This window comes from Diadema antillarum, unplaced genomic scaffold, assembly GCF_040938485.1.
Source record: "Diadema antillarum isolate AM-2024a unplaced genomic scaffold, OU_Dant_1.0 scf00000210, whole genome shotgun sequence".
Taxonomy (NCBI): domain Eukaryota; kingdom Metazoa; phylum Echinodermata; class Echinoidea; order Diadematoida; family Diadematidae; genus Diadema; species Diadema antillarum.
The window spans coordinates 942,866-955,184 of record NW_027271099.1 but is presented as its reverse complement, the minus strand read 5'-3'; the positions used below and the strand labels follow the sequence as shown (position 1 = coordinate 955,184).

Below are 12,319 nucleotides of genomic sequence, written 5' to 3'. Positions count from 1 at the left end.
CTGTTTATAAAATCTCCACAATTGCAGCAATAATGCAGCGGACAATTTTTGAATTTGTGTTGAATAATAATAATCACAAAGATATTTGTATACATTTTTAACAGGCATTAGGCGTAAATATTCATTAATGAATGATACACGCCAAAAAATCAAAATAACAACAACAACAACAGAACACCTGTGAACGTACAGAAGGCAGTGCTCTTCTTTGTATAGCGGTTGGTCTCGATTCAGAAGTATGGGGATATAACAACGAAACCGAATTGGTTGAAAATTCATTTATTATGACTAAGCTACTCATTTGGAAATGCTATCATAGCTGGATAAGCATATCTATGCCCGACAAACAAAATGACCCCAAAAAGGTATTGCCACCTCAGGTGGTACCAATATCTGGCCTGGCCCATGGACTAATAGGTATCAATCGAGAGTATAAGAGTTGTTGGGAGGGGATGAATGGAATGGAAGTGAATAAAATGATGAGTGTTTGGCGTCAACGAAAGTAACAAACAAAAAGGCACATTTTATACCTCGAATTAAGGGAAGGTCACGTAATTTCTGTCCACCTTTTCTATAGGTCTAAGCCTTCTATACTGACTAAAAAGAGGGTCCATGCGTTCATGCATGGAGGCCAAGCACCTTTTATACCTGTAGCGTTTCTCTGATGATAGTCTCTTTTCGAGACACGCAATGTTTATGCTAAAGGATTGAGGAAGAATAAACTGCAGAGTATGCAAGTGCACGTATGTGTATATATGTATGTAAAACAAAAATGTACGTAAGAAGTATATTATGATCATCTGCACCTCACCAGAAGCCCAGAATGTCTGCTTTGATTTTATGTTATAATGGTTTCAAAATTATTATATTTTGTTTTTTGGTTTTCAGTAATTCAATCGGAAAAGGAGACATTCATATTAACAGACATCATCCCAGTCTTGGCCGGTATTGGAGGGGCCTAGGCTTGCACGCGCGCATGCGCAAGCTGAGAAGCCTGTTCACGACGAACCGGGCTGGCCAGAAAATACACGAAAACGGCCAATGATGGGTGGGTGACAGTCTGTTTATAAAATCTCCACAATTGCAGCAATAATGCAGCGGACAATTTTTGAATTTGTGTTGAATAATAATAATCACAAAGATATTTGTATACATTTTTAACAGGCATTAGGCGTAAATATTTATTAATGAATGATACACGCCAAAAAATCAAAAAAAAAAACAACAACAACAGAACACCTGTGAACGTACAGAAGGCAGTGCTCTTCTTTGTATAGCGGTTGGTCTCGATTCAGAAGTATGGGGATATAACAACGAAACCGAATTGGTTTAAAATTCATTTATTATGACTAAGCTACTCATTTGGAAATGCTATCATAGCTGGATAAGCATATCTATGCCCGACAAACAAAATGACCCCAAAAAGGTATTGCCACCTCAGGTGGTACCAATATCTGGCCTGGCCCATGGACTAATAGGTATCAATCGAGAGTATAAGAGTTGTTGGGAGGGGATGAATGGAGTGGAAGTGAATAAAATGATGACTGTTTGGCGTCGACGAAAGTAACAAACAAAAAGGCACATTTTATACCTCGAATTAAGGGAAGGTCACGTAATTTCTGTCCACCTTTTCTATAGGTCTAAGCCTTCTATACTGACTAAAAAGAGGGTCCATGCGTTCATGCATGGAGGCCAAGCACCTTTTATACCTGTAGCGTTTCTCTGATGATAGTCTCTTTTCGAGACACGCAATGTTTATGCTAAAGGATTGAGGAAGAATAAACTGCAGAGTATGCAAGTGCACGTATGTGTATATATGTATGTAAAACAAAAATGTACGTAAGAAGTATATTATGATCATCTGCACCTCACCAGAAGCCCAGAATGTCTGCTTTGATTTTATGTTATAATGGTTTCAAAATTATTATATTTTGTTTTTTGGTTTTCAGTAATTCAATCGGAAAAGGAGACATTCATATTAACAGACATCATCCCAGTCTTGGCCGGTATTGGAGGGGCCTAGGCTTGCACGCGCGCATGCGCAAGCTGAGAAGCCTGTTCACGACGAACCGGGCTGGCCAGAAAATACACGAAAACGGCCAATGATGGGTGGGTGACAGTCTGTTTATAAAATCTCCACAATTGCAGCAATAATGCAGCGGACAATTTTTGAATTTGTGTTGAATAATAATAATCACAAAGATATTTGTATACATTTTTAACAGGCATTAGGCGTAAATATTCATTAATGAATGATACACGCCAAAAAATCAAAAAAAAAACAACAACAACAGAACACCTGTGAACGTACAGAAGGCAGTGCTCTTCTTTGTATAGCGGTTGGTCTCGATTCAGAAGTATGGGGATATAACAACGAAACCGAATTGGTTTAAAATTCATTTATTATGACTAAGCTACTCATTTGGAAATGCTATCATAGCTGGATAAGCATATCTATGCCCGACAAACAAAATGACCCCAAAAAGGTATTGCCACCTCAGGCCCATGGACTAATAGGTATCAATCGAGAGTATAAGAGTTGTTGGGAGGGGATGAATGGATTGGAAGTGAATAAAATGATGAGTGTTTGGCGTCAACGAAAGTAACAAACAAAAAGGCACATTTTATACCTCGAATTAAGGGAAGGTCACGTAATTTCTGTCCACCTTTTCTATAGGTCTAAGCCTTCTACTGACTAAAAAGAGGGTCCATGCGTTCATGCATGGAGGCCAAGCACCTTTTATACCCGTAGCGTTTCTCTGATGATAGTCTCTTTTCGAGACACGCAATGTTTATGCTAAAGGATTGAGGAAGAATAAACTGCAGAGCGTGGCGCCAATCTTTGATTTGATTTGATTTCATTTCATTCTTCTCCTTTTTCCAACAGAACATAACACAGTATAGATTAGGAAACATATCACAATCGTACACATATAACTTGCAAATGATATCAAATGATACAATAATAAAGTTACCTGTATATATGCATGTATCTTTACTTGCTTTCGCGGACATAATTGAGGGGGTCGGTGCACTATAGTGCTAACCCACACTTTTGTCTAAATTAAGTTACATAATCCTTATCCTTCACTCTAACCTCCGTGAAAATATCAGATTTCAATTCAACCAATAAGATGGTAAAAAATGCATGCATTCATGTTTTATTACTGTATACAATGTATGGACATTCAAAACATTCAACAGCGATTATCTCAAAATGACTATTGTGTGGGTTAGCGCCATAATATTATTGCACCGACCCCCTATTGTAAGTCGGATATGTCGGACCAGAAAAGCTAGAAGACAAACTTCATCTTGCCTTTAATTTCGCCTTTTTGGACCCGCGAAGTTGAGAACACGAGATGTCACAACGTCCTACCTTTCTCACCTTCTGCGATACGAAAAAAAAAAACTCAAAACAAGGAAGGAAACAAGAGCGCAGACATTTTCTTTGCACCATCTTGGACTCCCAAAGGTCGCAGAAGATGAGATCTAGGATCTATAGGATCTGCCTTCTTTCCTCGTCTGACCAGAGATGTCGACAAGTCGAGGAATTATAATTACCTCTGTATACCGGGTGGCCCAAAAAAAGCGGAACGGTGGATTTTCAGTACCTTGCGGTCTAAAAGTTGTATATCTTTTGACATCATTAGAAAGAGCATTTTTGGCAAAAGACTATGATACCAAAATCATTGAATTTGGTTCAGTAGTTTTTATTCTACGCCAATTTCTGAAAATGCAGTCATTGTCAAATTTCGCCGGATTTTTGCGACTTATGAGATGATAATTTGAGTGCGACACGCGATCCATACGGTGAATATTGTGTAAGCTCGGTGATCCATGTCAACAAAAGATACAACTTTCACATTGGGCACGGGCCAGGAAAAAAACAGTGTGTGTGTGTGTGTGTGTGTGAGTGCGCGCTCCCAATATGAAAGCGTTATCTTTTGCTGACATGGATCAACGAGCTTACACAATTTACCGTTTGGAACGCGTGTCGCACCCAAATTATTATCACATAAGTCGCAAAAAATTGAAAATGACTGCATTTACAGAAATTGGCGTAGAATAAAAAGTACTGAACCAAATTTAATGATTTTGGTATCATGGTCTTCTGCGGAAGATGCTCTTTCTAATGATGTCAAAAATATATATCACTTTTAGAAAGCAAGGTACTGAAAATCTACCGTTCCGCTTTTTTTGGGACACCCGGTATAGGAGCGGGTCACCACATGCTTTGTTCTTTACTTCGGAGAGAGAGAGAGAAAAAAAAAAACCCAAACAATCAAGGATCGAGGTACAGTGTGTACTAAAGAATTTCGCACTGTGCGGAATATAAACCTATCAAACCATAAGGTCCGAAAAAAGGGAAGTAGGTGCTGAGGTTGCTTTAGTCTAGCTTCTGGACTCTTTTTACTCGTAGCCGTGATTGTACGCGACAAGCCGTATGAGGGCGTGACACCCGAGGATTGCGATACCCGAGAAAAAAAGCCTTTTTCGTTGGGCGCGCAGTCTCTCGATTATCGCAATAAGAAAATTTGCGCCCTCTCTTGGTCGCACCAAGGAAAAGGGGACGGAGCCCAGACTAAGGTTGCTTGGGACGTGATACGTTTGTTTCGCTAGATATCTTCGGAGCTCACAACAGCGCGAGTGGATGAGCGTGAGAAAATATCTGATTGCAAAGCTAACGAGTTCCAAGTTTTGGGAATACTTGTATACCAAGATGTTCAAGACTGCAAACTTCATCCATTGTTTCATGCTTCACGTTCTGCTGACATTTAGTGTCGCAGAGAGCGGAAGTTTGCTGTCACCGGACAAGTTCCCTCGGGGTACTTTTTACAATTTTCCCCGCGAAGCTGCCCGTGAGGACAGTACTCACTTCTCTGATGACAACTCGATTTTCAGGGCTTTTTGGAACGTCCCAAACTTCTGCGAACAACATGACGTTAAACTCCCGTTACAGAAATTCAAGATTGAGTGCAACAGCAACGGAAATCGATCACATGGAGACAAAATAACCGTGTTTGGACACAACAGGGTCGGATTATACCCGTTTATTGATAGCGATACCCTGGAGTTTATAAATGGCGGTTTACCACAGGTAAGTTATACAGGTGAGGCATTAATGTTTTTAAGGGGATAAAGCTTGTTTGCCGTAAAGAGATAATTTCTCCTACAGTAAAGAAAGGAAATCTAAGGCTGTATATCTGTGAATTTAGGGGATATCCAGCGGATTTCTCCAGTTTTCGTTCGTTTATTATTGTTTATCGTTAATTTCAATGCTTCATTATATAGTGCGTTATCATTATTATTGTCTGTTAATCCCACGACGGAATGCGTAGGATTACATTCATAATATAAAAGAGTGGAGGATATAATGTTATTATTTGTCGAAATTCAGATAGATTTTAAGTATCTACAAAACAAAGTACAGTGTATAAGTGCTGATGATTAATAGTACAGATTGTACATTATATGGCGATCGACACGTGTACAGCGACATGCAGGGCTGTGCATGGTTAGTCCAGCTTGGAGGTTAACCCTATTTTAAAGGTATTTTTTGTATTTATTTATTTACCACTTGTGGGATGGATAGCCCTTTCAGCAAATTGCTGTTTTTCGAAGGGGTCCAACCAAGGTAAAAACAACATAACAATACACAAAACATTCAATAGGGGAGAGTAGTAAAAAACAACAACAAATGAAAAAAATGACTGTACAAGAAATACACAAATTTAGCTGAAACAGTAAACAAATATAAGTATACGCGAGGTACATATAAGGAAAAAAAAACCTCAAACAATAAGGAGCAAAAAAAAAAATCAGAGGTAGGAGGGGGGAAAAAAGAAGAGAGAGAGAGAAAAAAAGAGCTAAACAAAAATAATATCTCATACATTATACCAAATCAAAATGCCATAAACTCAATAATATAAAGTATTCAATGCAATTGGAATAGTCTTTAAATAACGTTTAAAACTCTCAACTGAAACAAATTTACCATATATTATATCTAGGTCATTCCATAATTTTGCGCCACGATAGATGAAAGATCGTATACCATAATTAGTTTTGGGTTGGGGGAGTTTGAGTTTATGTTTGCCAGATCTCGTTACATATGGGGTTTCACGCACATGAAACATACTGCTTAAATATGATGGACAAAAATTATGGGTTATTTGGTACATAACGCATGCTGAGTGTTTTCTCCAACGCACACTAAGTCTTTCTAGTTTAAGTACATCATACAAATTTTGCGAAGGAAATAAATAATCCACATTCAGTACAATCCGAAGTGCCCGATTTTGTAATACTTGTAATTCATTAAGATAGGACTTGTATGTGTTTGCCCAAACTACATCGCAGTAGTCAAAATTAGGCTGAATAATTGATTTGTAAAACAATAATGCCGTGCGTCTATCAATATACAATCTTATTCTACGAAATAGATATAACAACTTTAACACTTTTTTCTTCACATAATCAGCATGTTGTTTCCAACATAAATTCTGATCAATAATAACACCTAAGTATTTACAACATTCATTTCTCTTTATTTCATTATCATCTATATAAATATGACAACTGTTAAGTACTGTTTGGCACTTTTTCAATCGCTGATGTGTACCGAGAAACATTACTTCACATTTCTTTGCATTCACGGTGAGTTTATTTTGTTTAAACCAGCTGGATAACCTAAGCAAATCAATATTCAATTTCCTGGTAATATCAGTTGGCTCTTTCGATGCAGTAAACAAGCAGGTATCGTCTGCGTACAAAGATAGCTCGCAATGATTTACATTGTATGGCATATCATTAACAAAAATAGAAAATAATAAAGGGCCTAGAAGTGAGCCCTGGGGTACACCACATTTCAAATCAGATTCAGTAGATATATAACCATTCACAGACGTATATTGTTTTCTATCTTCAAAATAATTTCTGAACCACCTCAGTGCATGTTGGCCAAATCCATACATTTCTAACTTCTGCAATAATATACAATGGTCGACTGTATCGAACGCTTTCTTGAGGTCGATTGTTACAAGACCAACAATATTACCTTTATCAATCGCATCCAACCATTTTTCTGTTACGTTTAATAATGCAGTTTGCGTTGAGTGCATTGGTCTAAAACCTGATTGACATTCTGTTAATATCTTATTTTCATTCAAAAAATTATTAACTTGATTATATACAACCTTTTCCATTACTTTGCCCAAAATCGAAATAACAGATATAGGGCGATAATTTTCAATGTCTGATTTGTCGCCGCCTTTGTGAATTGGAGTGATGCGTGCGCACTTCCACTGACTAGGTATAATACCAAGTTGCAGTGACTGGTTAAGAATGTGTGTCAGTGGCGGTGCAATAATGGAGGCTATTGGTTTCAGGAGCTTTGCGGGGAAATTGTCTGGTCCAGTAGATTTATTCAATGGGAGGTTCCGTAGTACTTCCTCAGTGTCTTTGGGCAATACCTTGTCAAAAAGGAACTTATTGGTAAACAGTTGGGGTGTTTGGGGATACCTTATTTCCTTCTCCGCAGAGTCAGATGCACTGTGTAGATTAGTACCTATGGTACAAAAATAATCGTTAAATGCATCTGATAATTCTTGTCCAGTTAAATGCTTATCATTATGAACAACAAAAATGGTTTGACTTTCCTTCTTTTTTTCAGGTGCTAAATATCGTAGGGTTTTCCATACATTTTTCACATTAGAAGCAGCCGTTTCAATCTTAGTCGAAATAAAATTGCATTTTGCTTGACGAATTTTGCTTGTAACCAAGTTTCTGTTCTTCTTATAATTATCCCAGTCATGATCGCAGAAGAGAAAATAGAACAGGCCTTTTCCGGATCGTTCGACTGAAATACACATTCAAAATCAATATTATTAACATCATTAAAGAAAAGTTCTTCATCAAAATGTTTAAAACTTCTTCCGGTTTTATATTTATGCTGCCCAATAGTACGACATTTGGACCTTCCAACAACACAGTATATCATATAATGATCACTAATAGACGTTTCAATTACTCCACTGTCACATATTTTGTCGTCACTATTACTAAATATAAGGTCAACTGTTGTCGTAGTACTTTGAGTTACTCTTGTGGGCTCATGAATGAACTGTGTAGCATTAAAGGACTCCATGATGTCCACAAGTTTTCTCGTGTGCTAGGGTATACATATACTCTTCACGTCACAATTCAAATCTCCCAATAAATAATAGGACATTTTCAAATCATCAACTTTCATCATTACTTTTTCAAATTCCACAAACAAATCATTACTCGAATTGGGAGGTCTATACCAACACATTACATAAAACGATTTTTGCAACTCAAGTTTTACTTCTATTACAATCAATTCCAACTTATCGTATATATCAAATTCATCCTTACGTACAAAAATTATATTGTCTTTTATGAATACAGCAACGCCACCGCCTTGTCTATTTCTATCACGCCGTAATAATGTGTAACCAGGTATACTAATTTCACCATCATCAACCACAGGAGATAAGTGAGTTTCACTGAGAGTTATTATATCCATATCAGATGCAAGAGCAAAATTTCTAACTTCATCGATATGTTTCATCAACGATGCACAATTCAAATGAACAATCTTTAGGCCCTTTTGAGATTGTAAATTACTAATCTTACTCTTTACTTTATCTAATTCTTCAGTTGTCACTGCAATTGGCTCAGCGACCGTGTTTGTGGATTCTACTTCAATACAAGAGCTAAGAGAGTCACCAAACGGCAACATTTTCCAGAGACATACATTGCATGCCCAATCATCATTTGACTCAAAAAAAGATCGTGATTCGCTAGAACATTCAAAGTGACCCCAACAATTGCAAAGAGTACACAACATAGCATTTTGGTTATTTTTCACTGATTTTTTACAGAAAATACAAGGATATCTAGGAGGCATAGCAAAAAAAGAAAAAAAGAAAAAAAAACTCACATTACAAATAAATCAGGGTAAAATAAAAACAGTGCAGAACATCCCAATTTCAAGTATATGGGTATTATATGAATTGGAATATATGAAAAAGCAAACAATAGATCGGCTTTTAGCTTCACACGATAGGGTTACAGGGCATTCAAGTCACTCTGAGTTCGAATGACTCTGTTCATTGTCTTTCCGTTTGTTGCCTTCATTTTCACAATGACACGACCATCACTTGACCACACAGAGAGGACACTTTGTTTCCTTCTTGCGCTGTTGAGCAACTGCAAGTTCGCTTTAGTTAACTGTTCTTGTACCACGATGTTTGAACCTTTCAGTAGACGACGATGTGAGATGACCGCGTGACGTTGTCTGTATGTGGTAAATTTCACAACAATAGGACGTGGCCTGTTCGCTGGTTTGCCATCCTTGGGTTTTGAAGGGCGCTTCGCTTGATCACCCACACGATGTGAGCGGTCAATGTCTTCCTTAGAGATCTTCACCCCAAGATGGTCTTTCGCGATGTTACAGATGAGGTCGTCCGTTGATTCATTGTCTTCTTCTTCAACACCAAAGAACACCAAACAATTCCTCCGCGAGTATTGCTCCAGATCCGCAGCTGTCAAACGAAGATTGTTCATTGTGGTGCGCTGATCCTCAACAACGGCAGAAAGGCGAGCAATTTCGTCAACCAGCGTTTTGTTTCGAATCTCCAACTCCATCATTCGGCCCTCCTGCTCATCCAAGCGATCAAGAAGTTTGGAAAACTCCTTTTGAACGGCTTCTTGGATTGTTACATGGATGGACTTGAGTAGATTTTTGTTTTCGTTCTGAAAGCGCGAAAACATGTCATTCACGAGCCTGGTTGTTGCGTCATCGACCTCCGAAGTCGGAGGCGCCATATTGGATGGAATGTATTGTAGGAATGATGGAAATTCAAAGTTACACCGTATCACTGTAGACAGTAATTCGACTGACCATTGACGACTTTATACTCACAAAATATGCTCCGAGTATAATATGTTCATAAATCATGCAGTAATGTTCAACAGGAGGTCAGGGTGCAACGACCAACAAATTTGAGTAGTTAGAGTATATAGGCAATTGTCAGAGTATGCCTATGGATCATGGAGGATATGAGAGTTCGGGTAGATCATGAAGTACACCTAGGCCTACTATTAAGCAGGTTGAATATCAGTTCAGGCAAATATAAAAAACAAAGTGTGATTCAATGCAATATGATTGTCTTGGCGGTCCTTGAAATCACTTACATGATGCAGTCGGTACTTCCGATTGGTCACCGGTGACTGGACATTAGTTGGCCGACACTGGAAGAGCACGTATGGGACTGGCCATTTGTCGGTGTCTCCGTGGTGCATAAGAGGACATGGTGTTCCCTTTTCAGAAATCGACACTAAAGTTCATAATTCACATAACCACCGGTTAAGTCCATGATTGACTTGTATTAGGCAAATAGGAGTTCATATTCCATAACCCTCGAGCCAAGAAACCGATGAATTGCCGCTGGAAATCACGGCAGATTAGAGCAGTATATCCATACCCAGTGATGACAGCATGCGGTATCATGCCAACGTACTCAGAAGCCCACATTTGTAAACCTGCAGCAATTGGTCTCATAGTTAGCATGGAGTTTGTGTATGATTGCAGTAACACCTGTGCAAAATTTCGTTCCAATTAGTCCATTACTTTCATAAAAATAAATGAAAATGCACCGTATGCATGCGTATAACGCTCGCTAGCTCCGGTCCACGTACGTACTACATGCATGCGATACAATCATGTGTAAGTTACATGTACGTAGCTAGCCCGCGCTCGTAATTCGATTTTGGGTCGGGTTGACCCGGTTTGAAATTGATTTTAAAACGATGATTTTCTCTCTTTTATCGAATGGTATAGACAAAGAGCAACAGGTGAGGTATATGTTACTGTTATAACTTGTACTTGAAGTCATATTGGACCTGTTTTATGCAGTTTTGATTTTCGTGGGTTTGCAAATGTGGGCTAATACCTTTAACTGGGCTATTTGGGACCAAGTTTTTACGGGGGGGGGGGTCAATTTGATCCCCCCCCCCCTTCAGATCTCGGCCTCCGATAGCGCGATTGCCGCAAAATTTTGCCTGAACATAGAGCCGGATGTCAACTACAAGATTACATGGTCATACAAAAGAAAAATTTTGATTTTCTATTTTTAGTAAATCCATTATGCAAATTTAGACATGGAATCATATTTTCACCTATAACTCCATTCAAAAGACTGAATTATTGCTAAATTTTTGTGTAAGAGTACCTCAAGACACATTGAACAATTTTCTTGTAAAAAAAAGTAGCACAATCAAAATCAGTTTCTTTTGTTTTTTATTGTTTTGTTAATTTCTTATGTATTTCATTGTTTTTGGCCAAAATTTGTTGCAGGCACTTTTTCAAGCTTATCTACATTAAAATTGATTAATTTCAATAGTTAAAAGTTGAAATAATCTAATTTATATCAATTAAACCAAAAAACACAATTTCCATTGGATTTGCACACGATATCATGAATTTGAGCCGTTTTCGGGTTGACATGCATATGCAAAACATTACGTAACTTCAGAACAGCGTGCCCGGACATCGCAAATTTGGTCTCAAAATATGCGGGAGACTTTAAAGAAAAAAAGTCATGAAACAACGCGGCAAAGTCTTTGCGCGTTGCGGGATCGCGCCGCGAAATATCGAGGGGGTCAAATTGACCCCTCCCCCCCCCCCCCAGTTAGAATAGGGTTAAGGCAACTCTTTGTAATTTATGCAAACGCATGTTTTCATGGGTTCAAGGCGTTACAATGGGATGTCTAGCATTCCTCTACACTTTGAAGTCATGCTCGGCACTGCTCTATAGTTGCAAGACGAAGTTCGGAGACGAAGAACGCATTTCACCTTTCGTTGAATTACAAGCTTTATTTCACCGTAAAATTTTAAATGAATACTCGAATTGATTTAGAGTATAGTTAAGGAAAAAATGAATATTATACACATGTATTTTTAGTTTCTTCGTAATGCGCAAATCGAAATTAAATCCCCCAACTCCTATCAAGCATCATTTAAACTATTTGCAAGCATATAGATTGTGTGCACGGGGATTGCTACGATTTTCAAGCTTTAAGCTTATGTTGCAATTCCTTTGCGTGTTCGTTACCTTGAATAATGTAGCTCTCTTAGTGGAGCTGTATATTATCCTGTAACTGCTTCTTATCAATGTATACTTATTGTATATATTCTGCCTTGGCTATAAAATTATGAGATGTACTTGCTTACATTTGTATGCATTCCTATTTTGTGAACACGCATGAAATCTTGAATAAATAAGATAAA

At 38.1% G+C, this 12,319-nt stretch overlaps 1 protein-coding gene across 1 annotated transcript in view; it reads left to right on the top strand.

The window, feature by feature from the left end:
* The first annotated feature begins 4,723 nt into the window (after nucleotides 1-4,723).
* The window catches only part of LOC139724262 (hyaluronidase-like), a 59,042-nt gene continuing 51,446 nt past the window's right edge, over nucleotides 4,724-12,319 (top strand). The window contains exon 1 of the mRNA XM_071635404.1: nucleotides 4,724-5,101. Within this exon, the coding sequence (XP_071491505.1) occupies nucleotides 4,724-5,101 (378 nt within the window). The remainder of the gene's footprint in view (nucleotides 5,102-12,319) is intronic.